This window comes from Astyanax mexicanus, chromosome 2 (genome assembly GCF_023375975.1).
Source record: "Astyanax mexicanus isolate ESR-SI-001 chromosome 2, AstMex3_surface, whole genome shotgun sequence".
In the NCBI taxonomy this organism is placed as follows: domain Eukaryota; kingdom Metazoa; phylum Chordata; class Actinopteri; order Characiformes; family Acestrorhamphidae; genus Astyanax; species Astyanax mexicanus.
In genome coordinates, this window is record NC_064409.1 from 34,318,751 (window position 1) to 34,331,106 (window position 12,356).

The 12,356-nt window shown below is 40.2% G+C and overlaps 1 protein-coding gene across 1 annotated transcript in view; it reads left to right on the forward strand.

Moving 5' to 3' along the window:
- snd1 (staphylococcal nuclease and tudor domain containing 1) overlaps positions 1–12,356 on the forward strand; it is a 276,271-nt gene that overhangs the window by 3,322 nt on the left and 260,593 nt on the right. Inside the window, exons 2-4 of the mRNA XM_022671391.2 lie at positions 202–351; positions 553–673; positions 4,591–4,672. Of these exons, the coding sequence (XP_022527112.1) occupies positions 202–351; positions 553–673; positions 4,591–4,672 (353 nt within the window). The remainder of the gene's footprint in view (positions 1–201; positions 352–552; positions 674–4,590; positions 4,673–12,356) is intronic.

A 12,356-nucleotide genomic window follows, 5' to 3' on the forward strand; every position in this document is an offset into this window, starting at 1 on the left:
GTCATTTAGATTAATTTAATCGTCATGACTGAATTAAAAAAAAAACATCTTGGCACAAAGGTAATTTTTGAGAGCTCAGTTGAGCATCACAATAGACATACAATTTCTACCAGTCAGGGTTGAGAAACTGCATAAAAAAAATTAACAGAAACCTGGTACAAAGTCATGGTACAAGAATTTCTCCTGGGTTTCATTTTGCAGGTCTTATCCGGATGTGCCATCATTGTAAGAGGCCAGCCACGAGGTGGTCCTCCCCCAGAGCGACAGATCAACCTCAGCAATGTCCGTGCTGGTGCCCTCGCCCGCCGTGCCATCCAGAACCAGCCTGAGACTAAGGACACACCTGATGAGGTGATTTCTAGCAGTGTTCTTAGTCCAGTGATTTTGTAAAGTCACATAGTCAAATTGTAAATCTTCATGATTTTCTTTTTTATTCTGAGAAGGAGGTTTTGAATTGCTGTGATTTAATTTAATAAATTACAGGGTGACTCCCTCTTGTGGTTTGTAGCTGTAACCGCTGATGCCTGAGTGCCCTGTGTATATGTTTTACAGCCCTGGGCTTTCCAGGCTCGAGAGTTCCTACGCAAAAAGATGATTGGAAAAGAGGTGTGCTTCACTGTGGAGATCAAAACCCAGCAGGGCAGAGAGTATGGCATGGTGTATCTGGGAAAAGGTAAGCAGCAGCAGTAGCATGTGCCTTTCTTTTAACGGCAAGGGCTCTGGTCTTTATTAACCTATGATCATTGATAATGTTTGGGATTTAAATTGTTTATACTTAAAGGGATAGTTCGGGATTTTTGACATGAATCTGTATGGCATCAACATGACCAGTGTCGTGCATTCTCACTGACTTACCCCCGACCATGTCCGGTGAGCGGAGTTCTTGTCCAGTATTGTCCGAGCCGAAAGTAGTCCGGCATGTTTGCTGGGGTCACGAAACGAAAGCGTTTTTCTTCCCAAAACAGTACGAGTGCAAAAGAGTGATTTATTTGCATAACAATAAACGGTGTCTGCAAAAGTCACGCCTCATTATCACTGGAGCACTACTTTCATTTTGGATCAGTGCGCATGTCATTCTAACTGCGAGCAGCGCACTAGTCTTTCAGATCATTGGCTGCGCTCAGCTTCAACCAGCAACGCAAAGAGCAAGCTTTAGAGAGAAGTTTATCGGCTTTTATAAGCTTATTGAACACAGATTTATACATTTGTATGTGTGTGTGTTAAAATGGTGCGGACTTGTGATTATCCAGGCTGTAGCAACAAAGATGTGGCTGATTCTCCGCACAGTTTCCATCGTATCCCCGTGACTGACATTGCTCTCAGGCAACTTTGGATACTTGCAATGGGCTTCCATGTGGACACCAAAGTGGTGAAAATGAAGAAGCTTCTTGTTTGCGGTGCGCACTTCAGCGAGGATGACTATGTTTCTCCATGCCCGCTGTTGTTTGTGATGCAGGCAGCAGCTGGCCCGCCGACGTCCTCATCAATTGACAGGTTCTGTATGTCGGGCATAACTAAATCCCACTCGTGGCAGCAGTAACATTCCACCTCTGTCGGCATTAGTTCGCACTTCAAACAAGTGCACCAGGATTTGTCGGCCACCCTTGGTATCGCAGCAGCAGCAGCAGCGGCTCCAGCTTCGGTCTCAATCATTTCTCTGTCCACCCTCTCTCTTTCTGCACGATCCAATTCGATTTGGGCAAGTTCCTCCTCAGTATACTCAGGCTCATAAAGATACCCCCTTGGCTCTGAGCGGAAATCAATATATTCCTCGTCGCTCTCGTAGTCCGACATGTTCCCGAACAGTAAACAGTGAAATCGAAACCGTAGGCTAGCTGCCAGGTTGCGCAATCGCGCGCACTGATCCAAAATGAAAGTAGTGCCCCAGTGATAATGAGGCGTGACTTTTGCAGACACCGTTTTTTGTTATGCAAATAAATCACTCTTTTGCACTCGTACTGTTTTGGGAAGAAAAACGCTTTCGTTTCGTGACCCCAGCAAACATGCCGGACTACTTTCGGCTCGGACAATACTGGACAAGAACTCCGCTCACCGGACATGGTCGGGGGTAAGTCAGTGAGAATGCACGAAACTGGTCATGTTGATGCCATACAGATTCATGTCAAAAACCCCGAACTATCCCTTTAAGTGCTTTTTGAAAAACTGTACAAAAGATTTTGCATTTAACACAAAGACTGTTAGACAGAATATGGTGCATTCAAATTCTATATACAACAGATATATGAATTTCAAATTTGGTTAAGTTGCTCTCCTCTATTTAATGTGTGCATTTAAAAAATTCATCACAAATTGATACAGAAAATATATAGTAACTCAGTTTGTGCATGCACATAAATGTGTCCAGTTAGGACAGACAGTCCAGAAAAAGAAATAGTCTGTCTTGCAGCAAGATAGAGAAAGCTTTAAGAGGGGTCATATTGCTCACTGTTTGATATAAAAAAAGTTCAATAATTGCTGGTAAATGGGGCAATGTTTATAAAATGCTACAGCAGGAAGTATGTCACACATTTTGTGCAATTATTCTAGTTAGAAGACAGTGCTGGGCAGTGATTTGTGATCAATATGTTCTAGTAGAAAACTGATATACAATTTAAACATGTTTCTGATTACAGTAATTCATTTACAGACATCTAATGTGAGACCCATTGTTTTTTTTTTTTTTTTTTGGTTGCTTCTATGTTCATATCAATATCTGAATAATAATGACTAAAATTAAGAAATATAACATGATCAAAATTTTGCCTATATTAGCCAAAGTTTAATTTTTTAGAAATCCAACAATGGATTGACTTAATAACCTAGAGATTTTCTGATTACCAATGTGTGTGTAAACACATTGATCAGATTATTGACACAAATAGATTTTTGTGCAGTTATTGTGTAATTAAGGGCAGGTAAACACACTTATTCTGTTACTTACTCCTGATGTAGTGAACTGTGTGAGTCATGACCGTCTGCCTTCTGCACCCAAATAGTATTAACTGTCTAGTATGCAGATGTTTATCGGTTTAATGGACCCAAATTGAACAGTCAGTGTAATAATACCTATTACACTTTTCAGCACTATTAGCTCATCACTGATACTATGTCTGATTAAAGAGCTGGATATTGCATTAATCTTTACAGGCACACATAGTAATGCAGGTGGTGCAGGGTTTCTATGCTATTATGTGCATTGTCTCTCAAAGTAAAATGTTATTTTCTTTTTTAAACCAACTCCATTTAAAATGCTGTCAGTCTTAAGTTCTTGTGCAGACCTCAGCTGTGGAGCTTCACATAAGCAGTGTATGTTAGTTCTGCTCAACGTGCTCTGTTTGTATCAGGTTACTGTTTTTTAAAGTATTTGCTTGGTTTCCTTCCTAACGCTTGCCAGTGTTACACTTTCTACACATATTTGAGTTTCAGTCATAAAAAAAAAAAAAATAATAATACTGATTGTTTTCTGTCAACACTCTTAGCTAACTGATCTTTTTCAAATCAATTTCTAACACACACATTGTGTGACCCCTACCAAAGTCAATGCATGTTTTGAGTCATGTGACAGTGCATGCTTGTGTAAATAGTGTTTTAGAAGCATGATCCTACAGTTAGATAGCTAGTTGATGGATACATGCTAAACGTTGAAACAAGGTGTGTCTAAGGAAAGCACCATATGATGAAATTATTCTCACCTCTAAAAGGCCAAAGCGGGTCATTCCCTCTATGGATGTTTGTGCAGAAGAGTTCTGAGCAGGCAAAAAAATCGATGCTGTCAGACAAAATTATTTTTTACTTTTTTTTTTTTCTTTTCTATTTTTGACTTATGAATGTGAATTTTGTAATTATATCACATTTTGTCCAAATTTGATGATTTAATGGACCTATAGAAATGCTCCAAAATAATTTTAAATCTTCTTAGATTGAGAAGTTCTTTTTCTATTTTTGTTTTTCCGTGACTGCATTGATCTGTCTTGCATGAAATTGGCAAACATATATTTATTAGGGATGTACTAATCAGTATCTGTCAGCAACTGGCCAAAATCACTGAATTAAAAAGGTAAAAAAAATAAGTCTACATATTTTTTTTTGCTATAGAACCTGCATGCCACTGTTCAAGGATTTAAAGAAAGAATAAAGGCCAGAAGCTTTCAAAGTAATATATTATTAACAGCTTAGTTTAAGGGAGTGGGAAAAGATCGGGGTGATATTAGTAGCTGCCTGTACTCCAGGTTGCAGCATTGGTATTGGGCATTAAGTGTTTAATGTGCCATCCCTAATATTTATTTTACACCTTATCTTTACTTTTCAAAAGTTTGATCACAAGGGCTTTAAGCCAACATGTGCTCAACATCAAAAGCCTGGGCTTACCTAAGATCAGCACATCCATGAAAACATTATTCATTAGAGAATGAAAGGCAAGCATGAATTATCAAAAAGCTTTTGAAATGCACCTTGCCGTGATTTGCTTTGCTTGTGTAGCACATGTTAGTCTTACCCCTCTCAGTCTGCTCTTTTAAAGTGTGTTTATAAAGTTTTCCTCCTGGCTTAATCTGTAACATTAATATTGCTTTTTCATGTTTCTCCCTTCAGATACATCAGGAGAGAACATTGCTGAGTCGTTGGTTTCTGAGGGACTTGCCACAGTCCGCAGAGAGGGTATCAGAGGCAACAAGTAAGTCTGGATCTGTATGAATCTGTATGTGTAAGTTCGACAGTGTCTGAATTAGGGCTGCCACGATTAGTCGACTAGTCACGATTATGTCGACTATTAAAATAGTCGACGACTAATTTAATAGTCGATTAGTCGGTTTTTTTTTTTCTTTGTTTTTCTCTCCAAACTGCTGCGACTGCCTTTCTGTCCTGGACGCACATGCGCAGTAGTGGAAACCGGGGTAGGTAGTGGACGACATCTCAGGACATTATACAGACAGGCTCTGGTTTCATGGCTACCCCGCTACAGAACTCAAAAGTGTGGGATCACCAAGAAAATAAAAGTGAAACGCGTGCAATGCAATATCTGCAATGAAGAACTTGCCTTCCTCGGCAGCACAACCGCGATGCACGAGCACCTGAAAAGGAGGCATGTTGTGGCTGATTAAATGACGAAGAAGCTAAATTGCTATTTAGCTGCTAAAATTAGCGTAAACAGAGCGTTAACTTAGTACTTAACTTACTCATCTTGATAGCTTTAAAACAGAGGTCACTAATAGGCAGACCGCGATCCGGATCCGGACTCACACGTTGTCACAAATGCCGTCCCAAACCGATAAACTACAGAGAAGGATTTCATTCTGACAGTGGCTTCTGTTTTCAGTGCTTTTCGGTGCAGTAAACTCACAGATCAGTCATGTGTGGTGTAAAATCACCAAACGCTCTCCTCTGCCAATCAGATCTGTGCAGACCGCTGCCCTGTGTACGGTAATGTACACAATATCTGGACAGAGAGGCATTTTTTATTAATATACTTTTTTTTCATAATAGTTCAAACAACCTCACAGTTGAGATGTTTCATAAATGCCAGTGCCTTATCCTTATTTTACACAGTTGTTTACACTTTATGCTAAACAGTAAAATAATTGTCTGTTACAACAAGCTGCATATTTCATTAAAGGTTTAATGAACTATGATTTTAATTGTTTTTATTTTTAGTTAGCATATAGCTGAAATCTAATGTTGGTTGTATAATAGCAGCTGCATTCTGTGTTTTATATTCAATTAACGTATGATCCGATTAGTCGACTAATCATAAAAAATAATCGGTGATTAGTCGACTATAAAAATAATCGTTTGTGGCAGCCCTAGTCTGAATAGAAGTTCCCAAAGGAAGATGTACAGCTCTGGAAAAATTTAAGAGACCACTTTAGTTTCTGAATCAGTTTCTCTGATTTTGCTATTTATAGGTATATGTTTGTGTAAAATTAACATTGTTGTTTTATTCTATAAACTACAGACAACATTTCTTCCAAATTCCAAATAAAAATATTGTCATTTAGAGCATTTATTTGCAGAAAATGAGAAATGGCTGAAATAACAAAAAAGATGCAGAGATTTCAGACCTCAAAATATGGAAAGAAACAAGTTCATTTTCATAAAGTTTTAAGAGTTCAGAAATCAATATTTAGTGCAGTAACCCTGGTTTTTAATCAGTTGTCATGCATCTTGGCATGTTCTCCTTCACCAGTCTTACACACTGCTTTTGGATAACTTTATGCCACTCCTGGTGCAAAAATTCAAGCAGTTCAGCTTGGTTTGATGGCTTCTGATCATCCATCTTACTCTTGATTATATCCCAGAGGTTTTCAATTTGGTAAAATAAAAAAAACTCATAATTTTTAAGTGGTCTCTTATTTGTTTCCAGATCTGTATATTGGGTTATTTATTTTGCTTAAAAAAAAGAGATGCTTATAACAGACAACACATTGCACCCACCCACTCCCCCTTCTCCACCAATGAGAAGGCCTTTCTGTTTGTCTGGCTCTGCTTATCCAATTGATGCACCTATTTACCTTTGTCATGCTACACAGTAACCTCCTAACACTTGGTGGCTTTATCTTGGTTAAAGGATGGATGAGGAGAATATACTATTAATCATGCTCTTTCAGCCTTTACAGTTACAGTTGTGTTTGTAGATTCTGCAGTGCGATTAAGAATGTAAGCACAATATGAGCACAATTGTCCCCCATTCCCACGTCCTTTGCTGCCTGCACTTATGTTTGTTTAACATTTCAGGATTCTGTGTTGAATCTAAAACCTGCACATACCCTTGGTTATAGCCTCCGAGTGCCCTCCACCACGTATTATATTCACAGCTTACCATTTGTGTAATGTGGAATGATTCAGACACACCTTCCCACAAGTATAAATGACATAAGACACATGCACAGGCTAAGCTATAGACCATGCATTGACTCCACATAGCTGCATTAAGTTCAGTAGAGCGTTGTGTAAGCAAACTTGGACATACTAAAATTTCAGGGCTATAAGCCCACAAGCTTTGAACACTGATGCTTATTTAACTATGCGGCTAGTTACCAGTACATAATTAATTTTGCGTAAAAAAATATATTTTTTGTCTAACATTTTTCCCTGTACATAGATCGTGTTATAATGTGGACAACTACGACTAGTCAAGTATTACCTGTAAATGTACAAATTCTTTTTTTCTTTTAAAATTAGTGGGTGTGGCTTACATGTAGGTGCCCTCAATAGCCCAGCAATTATGGTATTTGTGCACATTGTGCAAAGTGGACCACTAGACAGTTATTTACAATTATAGTCCGTCCGTGCATATTAAAGTGATGTCTATATTTGGAAACAAACATCATAATTATATATCAGGTCAACTTGTCCTTGTGGCATAGCTTGATCTTGAAATGTGACTAACAGTGGTTGGTCTGTTATCATGGATAACAGACAGAACACATGCATTTTCTTACACTACATTTTCAGAGTTCATTTATCTTTCCATCCCAGAACTCAACATGGTTATGTGAGTGGTGAAGTGATGGTCGTAAAATGGAACAGCAGGAGTGCCCCTTTTTGGTCATGCATTATTAACTATAATAAAGTATAATGGGCACAAAGCTGGGATTATCGGTATGACATTTAAAATGCACAGGGTGTACTGGCACTAATGGAAATTGTTAATGAAATGTGTCACTAGTGTTACGATCTTGTGATTTACACTGGAGATTAACCGCTTTATGGAGTGCTGGCACACTGACAAGTACATGAAACATGCCATATGAATTACTGATATATGGATATGATGCACTCTTTACGTAACATGATCACATCTAGTGTGAGAGTTTGGCCAGAATTGCCCGGTTACATTAAATCACTGGAGATATATCTGTTGCAGAACCGTTTGAAATGTCTGCGACTGTGTAAGCATGTAGCTTGATAAACATTCTAATTATCTGAAACACTCTTCCCTTCCACCTTTGGCCCAAAGCCCTGTATCACCTCCTGTCCTGTATAACTGTTGATCCTGTCCGCCTGTTCCGTGCCTAACAGCAGATGGTAATTGTCACCTCTGTTCTCAGGACCCCAGGACCTGATAACATTACCGGGCTCCATTCTCTATCCCAGTTGGCGGCGGAATGTGGCAGATCTTTTCCCTTAGTCAGATATGGGGATGGACTGTATAAGTGAAAGGCAGCTCTTTAGGTAGTTTTTGGCCCAGTTGGTGGTCAGTAATTTACTGCTGTAGACTGGGATGTTTGAATCAAAGTAATTGTGCGTCCCGCAGTGTTTGAGCTCTCCTTTGTAACATGCCTTCAGGGGTTTGGAGAATCGACACTCTAAAGCTGAGTTAGTCCTCTTGAACTGAGTGATTGATTCAGATAGGGCTTCTCTGTGTATCATGATAGCTCATTGTTTATTCCTGTCTCACTATCAGCGCTCTTTATGCTCATTGATCCAGCAGGCTGATCAAAAGCGATTAGGCTGGAACAGATTCTAAAGGCTTAGGGTCTTATCCATTTCCAGTGGAGTAAAGAAAAAAGAATTAGTTTCCATCTTTTTACCCTTGTGTGCTGTCTTTGTCTTCCAGTGTCTCTGAGTCTCTCTCACTCTCACTCCTTTACTTTTGCTTGTCTCTTGATTGCTCTGTCTGTTGGACTCTCATTCTCTTAGTTCGTCCGTTGCTCTCTCTTGCTTGGTCTCTCTCTTTCTTGATCTAAATCTAGCATTATCTGTCTTGCTCACTTTGGGTCTGACTTTTTTTTTTGGTTTCTTGATTTCTCACACTCTCTGACTGTCTTATACTCTCTTGCTCAGTCTCTGGTTTGGTCTTTGTCTGTCTCTCTCAAATAGTCACGGTCAGTCTCTTACTCATTCTCTCTTGTTCTGTCTGTCTTTCTCTTACTGTCTCTCTAATACTCTCTTTGTGTCTTTGGCTTCTTCTGTCTGTTTGGTTGGTCTCACTCTGTATTACTCTCACTTACTTGGTCTATCTCTGTCACTCTGAAACTCTCTCACTCTCTCACTCTGTCTCTCTCTCACTCTCTCACTCTCTCTCTCTCTCTGTCTCTCTCTCTGTCTCTCTCTCTGTCTCTGTCTCTCTCTCTGTCTCTCTCTCTGTCTCTCTCTCTGTCTCTCTCTCTGTCTCTCACTGTCTCTCTGCCCCCCCCCCCCCCCTCTCTTTTACGCTGTCGCTCTGTCTGGCTGTGTGCCTCTCTCAAACCCCTCACACATACACACACTCGACCCTGCTTTAGTTGTGCCTACGTGACTGATAGGAGCTTATTAAAAATCTTCTGAGGAACGTCTGCTGTGGTCAGACATTTTAATTCCTCTTTAAGATAATGCTGGCTGTTTGAACAACAATGAACTTAATTGAAACATGTGTTTGGGTTTGATAATGAACTAATGCATTTGAAGGCTTAATCAAAAGCTGCTGGAGGTCTGATCTTTTTTAGCCTTCTCACAATCTGGGCCCCGGCACTCCGAGTGCAGCATAGCCAAACCCAGTTAAGAGTGCACTGATGAAGTGCTGGTGTTTGATCTGAAATGTCAGAAGATGCTGTATCCTATCATGCTCTCAGTTTTAGAAATGCTTTGATATGAGGGTAAAGTTTTAGGATATACTCTAGATCAGGGGTCACCAACGTGGTGCCCGCGGGCGCCAGGTCGCCCGAAAGGACCTCATGAGTCGCCCGCGGGCCTGTTCTAAAAATAGCTCATTATAGTGACACTTACCAGTGAGCTGCATAATTATTTTTTTTTTTGCTATTATTTTTTAAATTACACTTGCATTGGTGTAAATTGGAAAATTACAACAACAAAAAAAAAAAAGTTAAAAAAATGTTCCTAATTTGATTAGTGATAGCCCGCGGTTACCGTGGGGACCAGCTAGCAGGCGCAGTAGGTGAGGAGGTGAGGAGATGTGAGGAGATGATTTGCATCTGACAACATGGCAGAAAAAAGAACGAAAACGTATTATTTTCACAATGAATGGGAGAAAGAGTTCTTTTTTACGACTGTAAAAGATTCCTGCGTGTGTCTCATTTGCGGGGCGACTGTGGCGACGGCAAAGCGGCACAACGTGGAGAGACATTTCAGGACGTGTCACACAAGCTACGATGCTAACTACCCACCGGGCAGCGCACTACGAGAGGAAAAGGCCCGCGAGTTAAAGGCAGCTTTGTGCAAACAACAGTCTTTTTTCACGAGACCGGTAAAAAACTCACAAAAAACAACCGAAGCCTCATTTAGAGCTACACATTTCTTGATCAAGAAAAAGAAGGCATTTTCAGACGGGGAGGTTTTCAAAGAAGCAATGATGATAATCGCAAACACCGTGCTTGAAGACAAGAAATATGGAATAGATGTAATCTCCACTCTCTCCGATGTCCAACTGGGGGCAACAACAATGGTTAGAAGAGTGTCAGCTCTGTCCGGGAACTTGGCCGATCAGCTGGACCGGGGTCTGGCGAAGTGCAGGTGGTTTAGTATCCAGTGTGACGAGTCCGTGGACAGTAGCAGTACAGCGCAGCTAATGATCTTTATCCGGATGGTGTTTGATGATTTCTCCACAAAAGAAGAACTTCTGACACTACTACCCCTAAAGACAACTACGAGGGGAGTTGACATCTTTAACGCGGTGAAGGAGTTTTTTGCGGAGAAAAAGGTACCGCTGGAAAAGCTGGTATCAGTGACTACTGACGGGGCTCCTGCTATGACTGGCCGACATACAGGATTCATCGCTCACTGTAAAGGTGACCCAGAGTTCCCAAACTTTTTGCATTACCACTGCATCATTCATCAGCAGGCGTTATGTGCAAAGGTGATCGGCTTTGAACATGTGATGACTCCCGTCGTGAAGATCATAAACAGCATCCGCTCCAGAGCTAAACAGCACAGAACATTCAAGGTGCTATTGGAGGAGCTGTCAGCTGAATATGGTGACCTGCTACTACACACAGAAATCCGATGGCTAAGCAGGGGACGAATTTTGCTTCGTTTTTTATCACTTTTGGGTGAAATCACAGAGTTCCTGCAATCCAAAGGAGAAGACACCTCGCTGCTGGAGGACACTGAGTGGACACTTGACCTTGCATTTTTGACGGACATTACTGGGAAACTGAACCGTTTGAACTGTGAGCTGCAAGGCAAAGGTAGGGCTGTTGCTGACATGATAAGTGCTTTAAATGCGTTTAAAGCTCAGCTGAACATTTTCTCTGTACATTTACAGAGAAAAAAGGTGCTGCACTTCCCCTCTGTGCAGATGGTGATGAAAGACAATGCTTCTGCTTCTGAGACTTTTGACAAAGTTGCAGAAAAGTACTCTCAAATCATAAACAGACTTGGGCAAGAGTTTGAGAACCGGTTTTGTGACCTTGAAAACCTTGAGCCATGTGTGTCATTCATTTCCAATCCTTTCAGGAACGTGGACACAACATGCATTGCTGAGCAACTAAGTGCAACTTTCAGCTTGGATGCTGGACAGGTGGAAATTGAAATTGTGACATTGCAAAATGACCTCCACCTCAAAGCCTATCAGGGTGCACCAAACTTTTGGTGCCTTGTTGACACAGAAAAGTACAGTGGTGTACGCATAGCAGCTATGAAGGTTGCCAGCCTGTTTGGTTCAACCTATCTTTGTGAATCAGCCTTTTCTGACATGAACTTCATCAAGAACAAACACAGAACACGCCTCACTGATGCACATCTGCAAGACTCACTCAGAGTTGCAGTGTCAAGTTACACCCCAGAATACAATACACTGGTGACCAGCATGCAATGCCAGGCTTCCCACTAACAGACAAACAAACAGATACCAGATGTTCTCATTCTCATTTTCATTTTCAATTATTGAAAAATCGTGACAAATGTGTTTGTTAAATGTGTTTGTACTATGGTAATTTTGTTTTAAAAATGCTGCAGATTTGGTGATAAGTTCAGTAAAATCTGAAAGTTGATTTTTGTATGTTACACAATGGTTAATCTGTACAAACATGGTGCACCGTAGTTCATGATTTGTTAAAAATTGGTAATGGCTAGTGAAAATGTTGTAGAAGTGATCATTTGAAAATGTAAATACTTGCAGAGATTTATAGAAATAAAATTTTGCATATTGATATTTATCTGTTTCCTACCTTGTTAAATTATTGTTGTGAGAAACCATTGACATGATCAGTGTCTTCACATAGATGCATATAATTAATAATTAATAATAACATAATTAAATGTAATTAAAGGTAGCAAATTTGTGATTTCACAAGTGTGTATCAAACTGGTAGCCCTTCGCATTAATTGGTACCCAAGAAGTAGCTCTCAGTTAAAAAAAGGTTGGTGACCCCTGCTCTAGATGATCAGCTGCCCTCTGTTGCTTCCCTCCTTGCTGTAAAACT